At 46.5% G+C, this 20,715-nt stretch overlaps 1 protein-coding gene across 4 annotated transcripts in view; it reads right to left on the bottom strand.

The window, feature by feature from the left end:
- Positions 1 to 20,715, bottom strand: part of LOC119463692 (LIM domain-binding protein 2) — a 293,348-nt gene that overhangs the window by 39,360 nt on the left and 233,273 nt on the right. For all 4 annotated transcript variants that reach the window (XM_037724533.2, XM_037724540.2, XM_037724519.2 and 1 more), the window contains exons 4-5: positions 2,106 to 2,181; positions 1,660 to 1,762 (exon numbers count right to left, since the gene is read on the bottom strand). In XM_037724533.2, coding sequence (XP_037580461.1) covers positions 1,660 to 1,762; positions 2,106 to 2,181 — 179 coding nt within the window. The remainder of the gene's footprint in view (positions 1 to 1,659; positions 1,763 to 2,105; positions 2,182 to 20,715) is intronic.

The following is a 20,715-nucleotide window of genomic DNA, read 5'->3' as shown; positions in this document are numbered from 1 at the left end:
ATACTTGCCACATCAGCCAGCATAAACAACTGTTCCTGCAACCACTACTCCAAGTAAAAGCTAACATTTTGGCTGCAGGACACATTATTGATGGGAAGCAATCATAATGCTTCCCACAATACCTATGAGCGAACATACTAATCCACTATGATTAAAGGCATTTACATGGGAAAAGAAGTGTTGGTGGCATTATTGGTCACCTCAAATACTTGCCACATCAGCCAGCATAAACAACTGTTCCTGCAACCACTACTCCAAGTAAAAGCTAACATTTTGGCTGAAGGACACATTATTGATAGGAAGCAATCATAATGCTTCCCACAATACCTTTCAATGACCTAAACAAAGATGCATTGTTCTAAGGTAGCCTGTGCATTCATTACGAACTTCTAAAAGTGATGTCTTGCTCCTTCCGCAGGGAGTTCACCACATTCCAAATGTGATGTGTGATGTTGCAAAGTGATATACAGTTTCATTCTAAAGTAGTATTGACATCGATTTTTTAATCTCATAGTAGTACATGAACAAGACTTTATGTGCAGCTAGTCAAATGCACCTCCTTCCTGTGATCCATCATTACCACAGCCATTGCCATGCAAGCTATCCGTACACCTCCGTTCTGGGTCCTCAAAACAGTGTAATTATCCAAAACAGCTGGCCAAGTCATTGAAATACTGGATCGCAAGCATTTATGTGGGTGAAATGAACATCATTAGAACTGGCATGTGAACATTAACTGCTGATTCCACACAGAAAGCACTAAGATGTTTGATGCTGTACCAAACATGGCCCCTTATAGATATTTTCCTCCTTAAAGCATTAATTAGTCCATGTTGGAATGAATGAAAAGAGTTTAAAGTGGCAATGAACTGAGTAAGCTCATCGATTCACTCTTCTCGAATGGCCATGTAATACAGTTAAGCTCAAATGTTGTCATACAGCAGTGTTTTCAAATCTGGGACAAAAACATCATTTACTCTAGAAGCACGAGCAACTTGCAATGAAACTTGTAGAGGACTTAAAGATGTGTTTTGATATGATCATTCTTTTAAGTAATTCCATCAAACGAAAACACTAGATGCAAAAATTTGTTACACAAGACTGTACTAATCAAATCTGAAAATTATAACCCCATACTTAATGAGACAACATACAGCTAAGTTATGCATCACTATACAACTGAAATATAAGTGGCTGCTTTGAATCCCAAAATATCAAAGGAAATAAAAGTTCCATAGATGATACATACAATGGACACTTCATGTTGCTGTCCTGCACTCGTTAAAATACCAGCAGTAATGCTTAACACTTTTAGTAGACACTCCTATTTAAGTTAACTGCTGTACCTTCGCAAAATTTCAAATTCAATCCTGTATACAAACCACTGGGTGCATTCCAGTTGAATGCAAGGAGCGCGAAAGTTTTGAGAAAACTATGTGCACAGCATGTGCACGACGAAAAACGTTATTGCATGCAAATATTGCGCTATCGCATTACCGTATTCCTGGTCATCGCCACGGAGAAGGAAAAAACTCCGTTGCATGAAGGGTGATTACGATGACTTACGCAGCTACATAGATCAGTGTAAGTAACGCCATTTGATCAGCAAGATTGATAATGCTATAAGTTTATTTTGGCTGCAAACATTAATTCACTTACTGTAACGCTTTGGCCCATCCTCCAAACAGAATGTGAGCGTCAAGGTGGCATCGTCCTCGAAGAACTCTGTCGCAAACGCGTCCCACCACAAGTTGTCGCTTTCCTGCACCAAAATAAGCAGGAATAAGACGATCCAGTGAATACGATATAATGGCTAAGGCGTAAACTGCGTTGTCGCGATTGCTAAAAAAAAGTCCACTTTTTCAAGCGATGCCTCTGAAATCAGCTCGGAGTCCCAATGCGACATAGTGCACAAGTGTGCACGATCTACTTTGCATATAGAATCAGTTTCAACACATGCAAGTCATACCGGTCTTGTGTACGCTGGTTAGGCACAACTTATTACCGAAATTAAGGTACTACATATAATCACTAAAACGTGTAAAGGCGGAAACAAAAGCCGCCATTCCACACTGCTACAATGTTGAAATAAACAGTGCACTTACTTCCGTCCTTTGTTGCAACCGCTTGTTCATCTCGTAGATTCTGTAGTCCGGCTGGCCGAAGTACGGCGTGTGTCTTCTGAAATAGGACGAAAACGGCGATGAATAAAATGGGTCTGCCGGCGGACCGCCGGGCATGCTTTGTCCGAACATCGACTTCATTGGTGGGCTTGGCTGGTGAACAAGGATCAAAACGCAGCACACTACACTAATGAAACCGAGTAACGTTCAAGAGTCCATGATTGTGCATCAGTTCCTAGGCCTTCTCTTGTGGAGCACAGGTATGCGCAGTTTTCTCGACGCAGCACGATCACCTGCGACGGACGGCATCTCAGTCAGGACGCGATGACGCGTCGGGGGAAAAAATACACGTGGCGAAGACGATCTCAGTAGCTGTAGTGGGGAACGCGGAAAATGTACTACCACTGCCGCTATGCGGTACGATGCTGTCCCGCTCAATCAACACGGGTATTCCAGCTGGCACGCACGCGGATCGCGAACGAGCAGACGCGAAACATGCCGCCTCCGTGTAGTCCGCTCGCCGATTAGGCTTAGAGTCAACATCGTTTCATAAACACTGCGCCGCTGCGACGACGAGCACTCGTGTGTACCACCACTTTCCTATTGGCTTGATGCGTCAACAGCGTGCACAAGTCAAAACGCCTTCTTCATGACCGCAGCAGGCCGCGGGCGCCCCGCAGCATCGAGGCAGCAGGCAAACGCGGCGCGGAGCGCCGCCACCGACTCTATCAACGGGCCTCCCCGCGAGCGTTGTCCAAGCGACGCGATGCTCGCCGGTTTGTGGAGCGTGCATTGTACTGGTACGGCGTGACCTTGCTCGGGTCCAGGGTCGTACCATTTTGGCCGGCGGGGGTGGCTCTCCGAAAGGGGAGCACCGCGCGCGCGCGAGCGCTCCCGACGCGCCGCCGCTCGCGCCTGCTGCGGCGGTCGGCGAGCGCGAATCCCCGGGATCCCCGTTCGACCGCGCGCGCGGGCGGCCGCGCTGTCGTGTGCGCGCCTCGTCGCTTCGTCACTGTCAGCACAGCGCCACGTTGAGACGGCTTAGTAACACAGTTGAACACACGATCAAACATTATGAACATATTGGCAAGGTCTGCTCATTGCTGCTTGGTCAGACCGTCAGGTACTTCCAACAAAATGGGCAGCAGAAGAAAACCTGTTTCTTTCGCTCACACGTACAGCTTGCTGATGACCTAAAACACACGCCGGATGATCCGTTAACATATGCAGCGAGATGAAATAAAACGAAAGGAAGAATGTAACGTTTCTTGCTGGTCTTTTGCTTTATTGTGACATGTTACGGGGGGGGGGGGGGGGTGTATTTCAACGGGGCCACGGCAAATCGAGTCTGTGTAACACGGTTTCATTCTACTAACATCGTATGAACTAGCATGCGATTCGCTTCATTTAATATTCATTCAAGGGTTATGCAGAAAATCCGCGCATACTTGCAGGTGTGCGTCCTTATGAAATAGAACACCGGCTAACATTTCGGGATGGCGAACAGCTTATTCGCCCAGGTTCTCAATACAGGTTTCTATCTCAACGCCACCAGGCTCAGCTAAAGATTAAAGAGCATCTGCATGGCTCCCTATTTTCAGGGGAGTGAACGTATTCCTCACACTGTAGTCTTCGAAAATTTACTACTGTGAAAGATAGGGGAAGCCATGCGCTACCGCCCTCCCCGTGGCCTCCTAATAGGGAGGGGGCGCATACAGTGTACACATTCTTTAGTTCCTGTGATGCAATACGAAACAGGAAGCAATACTAATGCGTATGCTTTCAGAGGGTCTTCTTTGCATCGTTGGAATCGCAGCCTGAGAGCTGGTGCGTAGCTTGGAGCTAAATAATAATAATAATAATAATAATAATAATAATAATAATAATAATAATAATAATAATAATAATAATAATAATAATAATAATAATTCCGGGATTTTACGTGCCAAACCCAAGATATGATGATGAGGCACGCCGTAGTGGGGGACTCCGGATTCATTTTGACCACCGGGGGTTCTTTTTACATTTCGCCCCCATCGAAATGCGGCCGTCGCGGCCGGCATTCGTTCCCGCACCCTCGGGCTCAGCAGCCCAACGCCAAAGTCACTGCGCCACCACGGCGTGTGCCCGGTATTTCGGGACGGGCTAGGATAGCAGCCTCCCCAGCTCTAAAGTCTGGATATTCTTTTTAACAACAACGGCATGGTACGAATAAAATCGCAAATAAGGTCTGGTAACGCGACATTTGTTTTCACTTACACCTGATACGTTCCCGCCGAAGACGGCCTTTCAGGGAAAGGTTAGAGAAAATTCTGATTTGGTGGGCAATTTCAAAAAAGATGAAGTTCAAAAAAATATATCTTTATGAAAGCGAAATGTGTAAGGGATAGCTATTTAAATAAGGAAAGCTGGATGCCAGAGAGAGACAGTTTGTGTGTGTGTGTGTGTGTGTGTGTGTGTGTGTGTGTGTGTGTGTGTGTGTGTGTGTGTGTGTGTGTGTGTGTGTGTGTGTGTGTGTGTGTGTGTGTGTGTGTGTGTGTGTGTGTGTGTGTGTGTGCGTGCGTGCGTGTGTGCGTGCGTGTGTGCGTGTGTGTGTGCGTGTGTGTGTGCGTGTGTGTGTGCGTGTGTGTGCGTGTGTGTGTGCGTGCGTGTGTGTGTGTGTGTGTGCGCGTGCGTGCGTGCGTGCGTGCGTGCGAGCGATATATTTTTGCCGAGGCCAAAACTGTGGGAAAATGTTCTTTTAAAATGTGGATATCAGAGCTTACAGGCAAAAATTGGATGCAGAAGTAATAGGTCGGAAACGTTTTTTTTTTTTTTTTTTTTTTGGGGGGGGGGGGGGGGGGTGAGAAAAATGGCACATAAAACTGTTTTTAACGTTACGACTTCAAAATTATGTTTCCAGTTACTAGGTGCTTTAGCTCAAGTAGTAAACAATTATAGAGAAAGCTTTTAATTTGCACGAATGAGAGGAATGGAATGGATCAGCTCAGCCAGCCACTCCAGGAGTGGGAATGGTCCTATACTCTCACCATTTTGAGGAGGTAAAAGGAGTGAAATTCTCCACTCTCCAAAATGGAGTGGGAATGGAATGGCGGGCCCCACACTGCAACTCTGGCTCGCATTGAATAGCAAGATCGACGCTTTACGCTGACTCATGTCAAATGGAGCTTGCACGCCCGACTTCTAGTATGCATTAACGTCAGGAAGGGTCAACTACACACGTCTCCGAGGGATGCCGCTCCCTGCTTATCAGTAGACTTAAAGAGACACCGAAAGGGAAAACACCCAAATTAGTTCAAACTGATTAAATATTCTTTCGAGGCTCTATTTTCATTCCTTCGCCGGGAAAGTGTTAATTACAAGTGAAAAAAGAAAAAAAAGAAAGCTATGAATTCTATAACTTCCATTTTTGAGATTCGCGAAGTCGCACGAATTTCAAGACCCTTGTCGACTTCGTGTTCTGCCAGGGGCTGCAGGAGCCCATCTAAGACCGAGCCTCCCCTTCACTCTATAGAGACATTGTGCGTTAGAAGTCACAACTCAAATAGAGCGCACTAGTATAGAAGTAAAAAATAAATAAAAAAAATAAAATAAAATAAAAACGGCATTATTGTTCAGAAGGCCTCGAAAACCGTGCGGGGACGGGGTAAAAATATTGCAACGCCCGTCCCTTCACAGCCGAGAGAGAATATGCACTCTCAGGACTATAGTTTGCGAATGCACAATGACCTAAGCGTTTGCGGAAGCGCATCGCATGAGGCGTGTTGCGAATGCATACGGCACAAGACAATGAGCCATACATTCGGTCCCTGACAACCGCTGGCGATATAATGTACTAAAGTGGCAGCAAATGTTCGCGGTCGCAAGACCTAGGATACCGTTTGCATTTTCCAAACAATGCAATTACTCTTTCTTGAGGGGGGGGGGGGGGGGGGGGGTTCTCCAACCTACATAACGTTACTTATACGCAAATGTTAGTTTGTTTCGACGTTAATATCGGATAATGAGCATGGTACAGCTTATCAAGCTTTTCAAACAAAGATTCAAACAAAACAATTTATCCAGCACGCTTCTAAGCACGCGACGTTGTTCCGTTGTTAAATTTTACACCTGTACACTGACCAGTAGGTCATACTTTTTTATATATATACACGTGAGTTTTCGGAGATTTCGAGTCTAATTTCAATTTGTCTACGTTTGCTTTTGACACTTAGGGGCCCGAATCGGGATTGTGAGAGACACAGTAGACGGGGGCTCCGGATGAATTCTAACAGTTGGGGCTGCACAACGTTCACCAAAACCTCAGTACACCAAGTGCATATCTTCATTTTTCTTTACTTTTTATTTTCTTCATTTATTTTATTTTCGCATTCCAGGACCGTCAGAGGGCGGCCACCGCGACGGGGAGCCCAACCGGTGGCTTCGTGCTCGAAAGCAAAACGTTCTACAGCGACCGAGCCATCGCGATCGGGTATCCCAAGTTAGCTAAATATGAAATCGCTTACACAAACTATATGGACCATATACACTGCCGACAAGCCAGGAAGGACAGCAGAAGGAGGAAAGAGGTCTCGAACTGGAGCAACGCTTTGGTTGCCATAAAGGCACACAGAGAATGCAGTCCAAATGTATACCGCTATAATGATGTCCGATAATGTTGAAAATAAAGAAGACGATCGGTTGCTGCCACCGCGAAGAATCGGTGCCGACGTGTGGGTCCCGGTCTGATCCTTTTGCGGCACTTCATATCGGTGCCGATCGAGACCCTGTCGTCTGGCCGACGACTCTCAGCGATAGATCCCCTACTCTTTTTGCTACACTTTTTGCGACACTTATTTCGCATGCGGCTGGCGTGCATATGTAATTTCACTGCATGCATCTTAACTAGCCCCAGCTTCAAACCTGACGACGTATACCTAAGAAAGATAGCCATAGCGTGTACCTTTTCTTAATCATTTCTCCTCCTTCGTTTTATTATTATTATTATTATTATTATTATTATTATTATTATTATTATTATTATTATTATTATTATTATTATTATTATTATTATTTGTTGAACCTCTAAATAAATTATGAGAAAACTCTAAGAGAAAGCATGTGCGCGGACAAACTCAAACACTTGTCGGAGCACGTTCGTCATGTGTACAGTTACCCATAAGGTATGCGGAGTGTTGCAGCAATAAAGCGGGTCAAATAAAAACAAAGGGCACAGACAGAAAAAAAAAAAAGGGGGGGGGGGAGCATATACACATCGCGCGTTTGAAACGGGCGAACACGTTAGACCGCATTTTTGGCAATTACGTATTTTCATAAAGCAGAGCGTGAAGTCACGAAGACGCGGCGGCGCTGTCGTCAAATTCCGTGCGCGGGTAACCTTCGCGTAAATTTTCTCAGAAAGCAAGATTAATAGAAGCGGCCACGTTTTCAAGCGGAAAGTCACGTGGACAATCATTACTGCCCAAAGCAGCGAATATATAAAAACGATCAAGCTAATCGACCATCTGCTCTTTTTTTTTTTTTTTTTTTTTTTTTGCGTGTACTGCGCCCCTTTGTTTAGAAACACGCACTGAGCGTGCCTATCATATGTGGCCTGGTTCCGCAAGTGCCGGATCATCGGCCCGTGGCTATACAAAGTCTGCTGCGTATATATTTACGAAGCTCATCGTTCGTAAGATCTCCTCCCCACTGGCCAGCGCTTCAGTTGCCCATCTCATTCTCCATCACTATCGGCTAGTGTCAGCGCCGTGCTGGCTTTCGAGCGGCTTTGTAAATCTGGGCCTGTTGCTTATAGCTTCGTGGCAGTGCTTGCAATTTTGCGAACCCCAGACGCAATGACATATCATTTTACGGCCAGTGCGGACGTGTGTCAAACGTCATTGCCAGCGTGCAGTCTCTGTCAAATGTTTCGAAACATTGTCTCCGACCCGTCTTTGGGTTGCGCAACCTCACGTGCCGCGGGGGGGGGGGGGGGGGGGGGGGGGGGGGCAGTGCTGATCACTTTGCTATGTGCTTCGGAGTGCGAGGCCCTGCTACAGGACACCGGCCAATTGGACCAGTAACAAAGCCTGCAATCTCGCGAAGCGGCTTTGAAACTTTTGACAAAGCCTGCACATCTGCCTGCGTACGCACATGACCGTGATGAAATCACATCGGACACGTTCGCTCACTGCGAATGCGGCCATACACCCTTCATTGCCTCAAAGCAGCATGGGGGATATGACAGCTAGAGAGGCCGTGCCGGATGGCTCCGTATTAATGTGCGACTGTCATTGCGTCTGGGGTTCGTGCTGCCACAGCACGAGCGTTTTTGCATTGCGCGCACCACTGGAAAGCGGCCGCGATGGCCGGGAATCGAACCCGCGACAGCGTGCTGCATTCTTTCAAAATTCTATTTCACGATGATAGGTTGATTGCCGTAAGAGAAACGGAACACTGAACTACCACTCTTTTTTTTTTTTTCTTTTTTTATGCACCGATACCCCAGCGCCGGTACGTCAGAGTGACGTACGTCATACATTTCGAAGTATTTTCTCGTATATGGGATCTTGTGGTGCAGCACAAGCTCTAGAAATGCTCTGCGTTAATAATTTAACTTCTTTAGAATATAATTTATTCCACCTTAACAGAGAAAAATTAAATAGCTCTCCGCGCAGGCGCCGTCAAAATCCTTGACGTCACGGCGAGCGGGTGTGGGAACTTGCCGTCGGCGAGTTCCCACAGAAACAGAACGTAAAAACAGAACGTAGAAAAGCTGCTTTCCCTTTATTATTACACAAAAACATGTTTTTTAATTTTTTATTTTGAGGACTTACTATAAGATGTACAATTATATGAAACGTAAAAAGTATCAGCTGGCCGCTAAAGTTGGAGGGCAGACGACAAGATTCTCGCTCGCTTCGGAACAACTTGCCGTGTGTTCTTGCTTTTCTTCGCTTGATTCTGTATTGTAGGTGAGTAAACTTTATTGAGAGATGTAATATGGGTGAATGAAAGCCTTTTACGTAGATTTTATTTTAAGAACGCGTTTTTTGTGTAGACGTATCCACGTTTTAGACGAAGCCTCGTACAACACCAGCCAACGCAAGCCTCGCAGAGACATATCCCATCATTCCCATGGCGGCACATCGCCCTTTAAGAAACTCGCATAGACGGTGGCGCCAGATTACCCTCTAGGTGTTATAGTGAGAAACTATGATTATTCCCTTCTTATGCGTCGACTTTGAAGATGTACTATAGCGCTCGATATGAGCTGCAACACGGCATACACCCTTCAGTTCTTACAATAATAAAAATGACAAGTGCCATTTTCTTGTAGACATGATGCTACCAGTAATCAAAACGTTGTTCAGAGAGAGAGAGAGAGAGAAACAAAGAGGGAAAGGTAGGGAGGTTAACCAAGGTCGTGCCCGGTTGACTACCCTACACTTGGGGAGGGGGAAAGGGGGAAAGGGGAAGACTAGATAAGGAGAGAAAAGAAAAAAATAGCGTAGTCATTCGCAGAGACAGTCACAGAAGAATCTCCGTTGTCACAAGCGTTCGTACAATCCAGTACTCTTCACGAACCCTTCACGAAGGGCTTTTGTGGCCTTTTGCATGCAAGAATGCATAGGCCATGGCCCAAGAATCTTTTCTTCCGAGAGCGTTCTGTCATCTAACAGGTTGAGTTTAGCTTGGAGAATACGTCGTTGAGTGCCAAAAAGATGGACAGTGACAAAGAAGGTGCTCGAGAGTCTCGTCACACCCGCACAAATTGCACGCCGCACAGTTGGTCATACCTATTAGGAACGAATAGGCGTTGGTGAATGCGACACCCAACCACATGCGGCACAGTAAAGTTGTTTCACGACGGGAGAGTCCAGGTGGTAGGCGAAGTCGCAAGTTAGGGTCAAGAGAGTGTAAACGTGAGTTGGTGAAACCCAGTGAATTCCATCGCAGAAGTGTGATGTGGCGAGCAATCGATTGAAGTTGCCGCACAGCCTCCGTTCTTGAGAGTGGTATAGGAACCAGCTGATGTTTGTGATGAGCCGAGCGTGCTGCTTCATCTGCGCTGTCGTTGCCGACAATTCCGCAATGCCTCGGCAACCATTGAAATACAATGTCGTGTCCTTCTCCGAGCGCGTGATGATGAGCGTGCCTAATTCCGTGCACTAGTTGCTCGTGTAACGCTTGTCGTAGGGAAAACTGCAGAGTTTGTAGGGCTGCTTTGGAATCACTGAAAATGGCCCAACGATTTGGCGGCTGCTGGAGCACGTAATTGAGTGCACCTTGAAGAGCCGCAAGTTCTGCTGTTGTAGACGTGGCATTGCGCGAGTATTTAAATTGCAAAGTGACGGCGTCCGATGGAACAACTATACTGCTACGGTAGAACTGTTGGAAATGGTGGATGCGTCCGTGTAAATATGTATGCGGTCAAAATAATACTCGTTGATGACAAGCAGAGACAATTGCTTCAGGGCTAGAGTTGAAAAGTCTGCATTTTTGCTAATCCCCGTTGTTCAGCAATTATGTATGTATGTATGTATGCATGTATGTATGTATGTATGTATGTATGTATGTATGTATGTATGTATGTATGTATGTATGTATGTATGTATGTGTGTATGTATGTATGTGTGTGTGTGTATGTGTGTATGTGTATGTGTGTGTAATGCGAAGATGTCGGATCGGTCCCCACCTGCGGCCAGTTGTTTTTTCATCCATTTTCATTTCCATTAAATTATGATGTCCTTCGTGTCTTCGTTTGTTGGCTTAATCTTGTGATATGATTACTCAAAATCGGACCCCTCGGTTCCCTTTCTTCCGGTTTTCACACACACAACACACACACACACACACACACACACACACACACACACACACACACACACACACACACACACACACACACACACACACACACACACACACACACACACACACACATATATATATATATATATATATATATATATATATATATATATATATATATATATATATACGCGCTGCCATACGCACGCTGTATGGCAGCGCCTACAGAAAAAAAAATAAGAAAAAAAAAAAGACGGACTCTTGCGTTGCAACTCACATTGAGCGCGATAGTACGTGAGCTTCACAGTGAATGTTTTCTGCTACCTATTATGAGCGAAGCAAAGCGACAGAAAGCAAAGACAAAACAGATTTAACAGAGAGGGAGGGAACGAAATACTTTGAAGTGCACTTATGACAGGTACCCAGTGGTCTCGTTGCTCCGTCCCAAGCTTTTCGTTTATCTTATTCTCAAATCCCCCCCCCCCCCCCCCCCCTTGTAGCTTTGTATAATAGCATGCGTGACAAGAGTATTCAGAAGGGAATAGAATCAGAATAGAATTCAGAAGGGTAACATGAAGTACGGCTCTTCTTAACAATACAACGGGGTGATGTTTGCTGACTGGGCATGCCCCCGCCCGCCATAAATGTACTGGAACCGTATGTAAAACGCTCATTTTTCTCTTCCCGTTCTCCACTATCCTTAGTCCGAAAAGCCGCCATGTTTTTTTTTGTTTTTTTTTTGTTTTTTTTTCACGAAAACCGTACGTATATATATTATAACTACTATAGGCTTCTAACATGGGTTCATCTTCCGTCACGCAAAAAATGCAAAGTGCGATATCACAGCACTCTGGATCAGATGCTGATTGAAGACACGTTTTCACCTCTCTCCGAAACGAAATAAAAGAGAGAGAGAGAGAGAGAGAGAATGTTATTTCCCACTTTCAGCTTCGCTCCTTGCCTGACTGGAAGCACACTTTACGCAGCCGAATCCTGGACATGGCCCGAGCTGGTGCAAAATCTCGGTGGCTCTTAACTGCAATTCCTGGTGTCCCGATTCCCGCCCCTGCCACATCATCGAAGTTACACGATAAGCTGCAGTGGAGTGTCCCCAATTGAGGTCCTGAGCGTCAGGCATTCTTCACGTTCGGCTGTTGCGCCAATAATATCTAATTTATCATTGTTCTTCGCGTTCGATCCAGCGCGAAGACGAACTGCAACGTCGCGGGAGCGTTCGCCCCCGTCTGACTCGTATACGAGTGCGCAGACAGAAAGAACAAAAGGTTCACGAGCAGAGCGCCTACAGGCAGCTTCCTTCTGCCGCGTGGCCCCTCCCACAGTCTTATAAGTCCCGTCTGCTCGGTGCGTTGCGTAATTCGCTGGCCGCCGCGTTACCGGCAACCGAGTAATCGCCCCGAACCGTAATACACACGCGCCAAAAGGATACAAACAACAAACAAAAAAGGGAGAAGATCAGAGGAGAAAGACAAACGATGCCGCTGTTCACTAATCAGCTCTTTCTATATTATTATTCAGCACGAAATCCTTCTTGCGGCAGCAACTTAACGAAAAATATGTGCCGCAAGGCGGCTGAGCATGCGTGTCCGTAAACTCTCCCGAAAGCTCCTTGATGCGGAGAGCGAAATTCAGCCGGAAAAGTGGTCTGACTGCGCCCGGGTTGGCGCTCTCCCCGTCGCCGCGATGCTAGCGTTCGCGGCGGATGCAGTGTGCTTCGTCGCAGGCAGCTGCTCTCGAGGGACGCAGATGGCCACGGCGGCCGAGCCCCGCGGGGGTGCTAAAGCCGCGGCTACGGGGCGACGCAAGCACAGGCCTCAGCTATGCACGTCGCCGGGGCAACCGAGACATGGCTGTGGCAGCCCAGAGCCACGCTGCCCGATCTTTGATGCGTGGCCTTCGCGCTGTATGACCCCACTCGTTCCCGTTCACTTTCAGCGCGTCTTCTCTGCACCGACCTCGCCCTTTTATCACGACTTACAACCGAGACGCCAACATCCTCCTGATAGATGGGTGTATTCGCAAGATATTTCACGTTCTCTACCCTCCAGCCCCCCCCCCCCCCCCCCTCTTGTTGTTTAATGTTTATTTATTGTTAGTTACTGTTAGTAACAGCGCAAAGAATGGGAGGTGCAGACTGAAACAGACGAAGCGCAAGTCTGCACGTCCCGCTCTTAGCGTTGTTGCTCGTTTTTTGAGACCTGTACCAACCTGCCCAAGTTAGCACTTAGATGCGTATGACAACTGTACAATCCGATATGAGATTTCTCTTCCCTGTTTCACCAAGCGCCGTGTTAAGTCTCGTGTGAAGGCCGCTTCGGTCAATAAAGCAACGGTCTAGTACAGTGATCTGCACAGCAGGTGCGCCTCAGTATATACGCAACGTGCGACTAGAAGTGTTAGGTCACCACAGGATACGCAATGCTGGCGGGCATAGACAGAGTTATTTTTTTCTAGGCTGGTGCATTTTGGAAACGACGGGACCATGTTTCAGCGCAGGGACATTGCTGTAGACGCACCATTTTAACTGTTATATACACATATCGGTACAAACAGCAAGTATAAGGCGCTATACTTCGCAGTACAAGAATCGTCATCATCCTCATAATTCTATTCTTTTTGTCCCCTGCAGGGCGAATGCCTCGCCCAACGATCTCCAATTGCCACTGTCTGGCGCCAGCTGACCCCATTATTTTCAAATTTTATCACATCACCCAATACTCTGCCGCCCTCGACTGCGCTTCCCTGAATTCCCATGGAATCCTTTCGGTAACTCTAACAGACCACGGGTAATTTCTTACGTAATACACGACCTTTCCAGCCCCACTTCTCTTTCTTTATTCTCAATCAGATGTAAATTTGCTCTCTATAATCCATACTCCGTCTTCCTGTACCTTAACGTCAATAATTTCCCGTTCCATCGGTCATTAGACGGTCCTTAGCTTACCTTTCTCTCAAATTTCTTCGTTAGACTCCGAGTTTCAGCCTTATAGGTTGGTAATGATAGAATCAACTGATTGTAGGCTTTTCTATTCAATGATACAGGTAAGTTCCTGTTCATTACTTGAGAGCGCCTGCCATATGCACAACTTATGTTCCTGCCAATACCAAGTCTACTTCTTCCTGATTTCATGCTTCCCCCGTTCTTTACGGGTTGCTTAACTTTCTAAAGTTATAGTTTCGAATGTTACTTATTATCAGCTTTTCTTAAAATCAGTGCTGATGGTTCAGCCAATTGGACATAATCTCTGGAGTTCGATACTTTCATGCTCTGTCGTTTCTTTGTTATGTCATTTGTTGGATGCGACACCTTGCCTGTTCCTTGTCCTGGTGCCTTACCCCCGACTTCGATTGTGGGTATGTTCGTTAAGGAGTCATTCATTACCTGTATACTACAGTTCGCCTTTTCTCCTGAAGCTTCATATTGGCTCATGAGCACTGGCCTGAATTCCTTCGTTTTTTTCTGTTACCAGGTTAGCACGTATACTGCTTTAACTTACTTTCCTTCTTTCTTGAAGTCGAGGACAATCATAGATATCACTACCCTTTGATCACTGCCTTTTGCCCTACTAAACACCTCCACATTCTGGACAATTCCGGGCTCGGTACAAGGTATTAGGTCAATTTCTATTGCCTGTTTCCCTGTTAGGCTTTCCCGCGTAGTACAGCTAGTTGCTGAATTAGAACTCGACGGGACACGCATTTCGGTCCGTTTAACTAAAACTCCGTTCAAAAAATGTACGCTGATTTTCGAACGAGCCCGAAGTAAGTATCACTTCTAGCGTGTTTTTTTTTTGTTTTTTTTTTTGTTTTTTTTATCATCGATAGCATTTAACGACGCCTTTTCGAAGAAAGAATGTGCACATGCCTGAAAGACCGGCGAGGAATCTCAGACAACCTAGCTTGCTGTCAACGACCCGATCGCCATTTATTGCATGCGAACTTACGATACGAGCACTAGTTTACGTTACATCACTTGCATTTGCATGTGGCGTGTCGAGAAGTGCCCGAGTTTCATGCAATCAAGGTTGCCTTTAGTTTGACAGTCATTAACGGTACTGACGTGGAGACATCAAACGGCTTTAATAGCCTAATTGTGACAGCTTACTTTGAGCAAATTATCGGTGAGCCTCACGCTTACAGCAGGCGAAAGCACCTGTAGTGGTATTTTCTGCAGACTTCCTACAACGTAGTATCGACCAAGGAAACACACAGGCGTAACGACAATAAAATTGTCCGCATGTGCTATTGATCAGTGGCGCGTGGTAGAATTGATCAAGTGGAAGCTCTGTTACAATGCTATTAATTGCTCTTGGCATTCAGATGAAAGGGGTCACGCGAAAGCATCACGCATCGGAAACACGCTACTATTTACAACCAAGCCACACCACGTAAAGGTGGCATGAAATTGCTCTTGGCATTCAGATGAAAGGGCTCATGCGAAAGCATCACGCATCGGGAACACGCTACTGTTTACAACCAAACCACACCACATAAAGGTGGCATGAAATTTCGTTACTGCGATACGTTATACAGCGCGACTGATGCAAATAAGAGCTCCAGTGACAATACTGACGCGTCGGCCAGGCGATTTTTGTTACTTTCATCTTCATGGTTGCGAAACCTCATGCGATCAAGCACACTCGTGGTAAAAGTTTACAAGTCACTGCCCGCATGACCGAAACCGTCGTCGGGTGGCCCTTGTAAATATTTCGTTAGACCAAAGCCACGGTGATTAAAGAAGACGCAGCTCCTCCCTGCCCTTCAGTGAGCTTCGACGCGTCGAAAAATCGCGTCACTCGCAGAGCGGTCTCTTTCGACAGACTGCACAGTATGATTTCGCTGGAGTCGAAGGGGCTTTCGCGAAAGTTCAATTTAACCAAAATAAAGAACAAATGTCCTGATCGTCCGAGGAACAGACAGGACAGGGGACCAACTAAAAGTGTATACGAATACATACATCGTCCTGTTTACCTCCGAAAGGCTCGCATAAGAGTAGTCTATCCAGCTAACTTTATTCTGGCTATATTTAAAGTTTCCTAATCCTACCAGGATTCTACTTTAGGACAAATAAAAAGAAAAGGGGCGAGGGTGTCCGGCGGAACGTTATCGCTTGGAAACAATAGCCCACGATTACCTTACAGTGACATCTGGATGAAAGAAGCTCAACGCCGGAAAACCCACATAAACGGAACCACGCAAACTTTCACCTGGCCTCACTCAGGCTTGTAATAACAAAGTCATTCAGGCAGCCGAATTCACTTTTGTTTTTCACTTTACTAGACCAGAACCAAATTAAAACGCTTTTGACTGTGACGAACGTCACATTAAGGACATGTTACGGTACTTGTTTCAGCGTAACGAAACTAAAGGGCATCTAATACACCGCTGTCCCCACCATTACCGGAACGCTCCGCTCGTGTTCACACATGTGGTTTGCTACACAAACAGGCGAGCGGGTCAAGCGGACTCGCCGAAGGGGAACCTGCGTAATTAGAAAAATTGCGCCTCTTTGATAGCGAGTTCCAGTGGGTGGTCGGTCAGTCGTTACGTTACCGCACGAGCGCGCGCAGTAACACGCGCGACGTCAGGAGAACGTGTTTGCAGCGGTGACGGCACTCCCGCTTTCACAGATACGCACCGCGACATCACACGGCCGGCAGCAAGTGTCCACAGGGGCAGTAATATGTCACGTAGAATTGCTACAGTGTCGCATTAGGCCGCCTCGTTCGGACGGCGCAATGGTAGCGGGAAAGGACCGCTCACGTCGGACACTTTTGCTTGCTGCGAAAATCAACTGCGCCCAACAGCTACTATATATAAATGACGGTGAAGTGACAAGCGGTCGAATGCAAAAGCGCTCGCGTACTTAATGTGCAGACTGAAGAACCGGGGAAAATTAATTCGGAGTGTTCCATGCGCTATACAGCGCCTACAGTTATTGGGACGTGATACTAAATCAGTTGCGCATACAGCAGTGGTATACGCAGCGGTAGTAGAGGCAAACCACAGAAACCATATAGGAGGCATAATTTAGTAGTAGTGGTGGTTTATTAAGGAATAATGACGACTATTTCAAACACATGGCAAGCAGCGATTGTCGCAAAGGGTTTGTAAAGGTACACAGCACTCTATGTACATGCCAGTGTGTCATACGCGAAAACTGCTGACGCCAGGCATTATTTCAGAACCACACATGCAACTCAACTTGGCCAATATCTATAGCTTCACATTTTAAGCATTAAATATTTCTGCCTGTAATCCAAGCCCTTCTGAAAAAAAAAAATGAATGTACGGACTATCAAAAAGTGAAATGCAAAAGGAAGTCAACGAACATATATATATATATACGTGGGTGCGACTTCCCTCAATGGCCGCATTATAATGACGGAGACTGAATACAATAACGCCTGTGTGCTGAGACTTCGGCAGGCGTTAAAAAGCTCATGACCTCAAACGTTAAGCTCGAAACCCGTGGTGCAACGTGGCGTCCGATGCATCTTGCGGCGTGCACCAAAGAGATGGTGGTTGGAACCTGTTGAATGCGTTATCGATGCGACAATTTGTACACCGGATCGCGAGCGGAATCGCTCTATGTGTCTTCCGCTTGATTACAGCTTTTTCACTATACGGCGTACCTCCTCTGGAACACAATACCCTATAGGTAATTCAACGCATTTCGATGGAGGTATTTACATTCCAAAATAGTCGACTGCAAATACAAACTCAATAACGTTCATTTCGGGTCGCAGTAATCGAGGACAAAATAATAATAATTCGCTGGCAAGTCAGCGGACAGCTAAGTTGGCGGACACGCTATCTAGAACAGGTTAGGTGGTGCTTGGTGCAACGCAGAGCACATGAGCCGTGAGCACATGATCAACAGCTGTGGATGAAGGATGTGCAGAGTGTTTCAGCGACGACTGTCTCTGTCAAAAAGCGGGGGATCTGAGACACAATTGTACTTTCTGCCAGCCAAGATTCACAGCGGGAGCGGACAATTTCCCCTGACGATCGAGTCATTTAGTTCGAAGTCTAAAATTCCCAGACGAATCATTTAGTTGCCTAATTAACACTTCAACTACTAGCCCAAGCTGAACTCCCTTTAGCTGTTTGTAACAACACCCCCCTCCCCTCCAAAAAGAAAGAGAAGAAAAAAAGATAGAGACGAAATAGAAGCATTATATTCTGGGGTTTTACGTGCCAAAACCACGATCTGATTATGAGGCACGCCGTATATAGCGGGGGACTCCGGCTTAATTTTGACCACTCGGGGTTCTTGAATGTGCACCCAATGCCCGGTACACGGGCGTTTTTGCGTTTTGCCCTCGTCGAAATGAGGGCCACGGCCGGGATTTGATCCCGCGACCACGGACTTAGCAGCGCAACGACACTATAATATACCCCACCACGGCCAGTGAAATATCGCCAAGGACGAGCCGTACTCGATCGTTCAAGCCACAGCTTTTTCTGCTTTGCTTGCCCGAGGCGAGTCGCGCTCGTCAACTGAGTTCGCGCAGTGCATTCGAATTCCGGTATTTGGACATACTCTTCGATGCTTTAGATTCCTCTCGGTATCGTCGATCTATTCAGATAATTACGGGTGAACCTTACACGTGTGCTGAAGAAAATCTCTGTTCCAGGTCAGATGCTTTTCGCTGGTATTTCGTACCATTGTAAGAGAGAAACCGCACAAAGATTTTTCAAATCCAGATGTATAATGCGCAATAATTTGCTGGAACGCAATATATATACATTGTACAGCTTATTACGAAAGAACATGCGAGTTAAATGACTAAGTAATATTCGCTAATTAACTTCTTAAGTATCAATGCTAAGTCACCGACGCCAATTGGACGTATGTAACCAATGGCGAGCTCATAACGAAAGGGGTTTTTAAAGTATCAAAATCCCTTATTTTAAAAGCAAGCTCGCACGAAGAGCACCGCCACCATTTTCAGCGCGAAATAACATATAGCTCATCAGGAGCGCGGGCAACCACGCCTTGCATACATCTCACTCGAATAAACAAGTTCATTGCGCGTTGCGTGTGTTCTTGTTTTTCTTTCTTTCGTTCTTTCTTAGTGCCAGCATTCCGTAATTTTTGTATCTCACGTCGCGTTTTACGGTTCCACGTTGGAGGTCAGCTAGGGGTCTGTGCGGCTGCGCCAGTGAAAGCTGACGGCGTGGATCAGCAACGGAACTTATGATAAGAGCGCCGGAGCCCAGAAGCTATTATGACCAGGGCGTCGGTCATAAATCATCACTAAGAACAGTCAGCAAATAGACGTACCCTATAGTTAGAAGTTGTTGTCAGCTCGCGATCAGCTAGAAACGCGAATTGGAATTGGCGGCTTAACATTCATGACAGAAGAGATAATTAGCGAATTCTATAGTTAATGAGGCTACTAAACGATCCATCAGGGGATTTCACTTTTGTCCGCGCCTTTTGTTAACTTTGGCCAACAAAAACTATACTATTGCGTCTTCTGTCTACCCCTTCTGTCTAATTCTTGTAATTAGAGACAGTCGCCGCTGGGACACCCGGTATACAGAACTGCCAGCCGATGACACCGTGGTCCCATACTAAGAAATCGGCGTCATGGCCGACCTATAGGATCGTGCGCACGGGGGCGACGGTTGGAAGTTTCACTGTGACGTTTGACAGTGGCGGTTCGACTAGCAATTAAAAAAAAATGTTGCAGTGGCTTAGCTCGGCTATGCCAGGATATACGTAGCGTTAGCAAAGGTTCAGCTGATTATTCTTAGCTTTCCTGGTTGTCTAGATTGTCAAGGATTAGCTTGATTGTCATGCTTACTGCTGCTCCAATGACACACACAAACGCCAGTCAGAAGCGCAGCGGCTCCAGCGCAGTGTTAGACGGCGACTGCACAGCGAGCGCGCGCCGGCGCCAGTGCGTCTACCACGGCTACGACGTCACTCCTCGGGAATGCGCAGACCGGCGGCGGTGAGTCGCGCGCGGCGGCGGCGGAGTGCGCGAGAGGTGCCGGCTCCGGCGGCTCTGGTGCACAAGCCGTGTGACATCACTGATCCTTGCGCATGCGCAGCACGGCTCTTGATGTGCCGCGCGAAACGGGCTTGGCTAGGCCAGTGTAGCTAACGCTACAAAAGGAAAAGAAAAAGACGTGGTAAACGACACTTTCTCACAAGGCGCGGGAAACTAACGGAACCTGCCTGCAATGTGAAACGCGCTCCCGGAGAGAACATGCGCACGAGAAACGAGACACACATCAACTGCCCTTGGCTGCAAATATGTGGCAACAATTAATTTCTTTTGTGCGTGTCTGTGTTCTGCCACCGTCTGCTGACACATGTGGAACACGCCAATGGCGACAGTTTCTGTGGCCATTTGTTTCCCGAGTGCGCTACTGAACTTTTCTCTAGTCGCTTGCTGAAAACTGGTGAAGCATGTATCCCAGCAGCGCGAGGTGCTCTTACGAGGCTCTCGCGGGACCTCCTTCCCTATCGTGTATTTCATTTCGCAATAAATGAAGTTCACTGTGATGAACTCTTCTAGAGCAGTGCCGATCTTTCTTCAGGTTCACCAGTCGTGTTGTCCTTTTTTCCAGCAAATAAACCGAAACTATGCTGCTTATATATACATATATAAAGAGAGGGGGTTAAAACTTTCTATTGAAAGGCAGACTTTTTGCCTTGAATATCTTTCCTAGTGACATACGCGGGGAATTTGAGTAATACATGCTCCGCAGTATACGAACCACACTTATAACAGTAGGGATAGGAGGTTCACCTTGTGCAGCA

The sequence above is a fragment of the Dermacentor silvarum genome, chromosome 1 (genome assembly GCF_013339745.2).
Source record: "Dermacentor silvarum isolate Dsil-2018 chromosome 1, BIME_Dsil_1.4, whole genome shotgun sequence".
In the NCBI taxonomy this organism is placed as follows: Eukaryota; Metazoa; Arthropoda; class Arachnida; order Ixodida; family Ixodidae; genus Dermacentor; species Dermacentor silvarum.
This window is presented reverse-complemented; position numbering and strand designations above follow the sequence as displayed.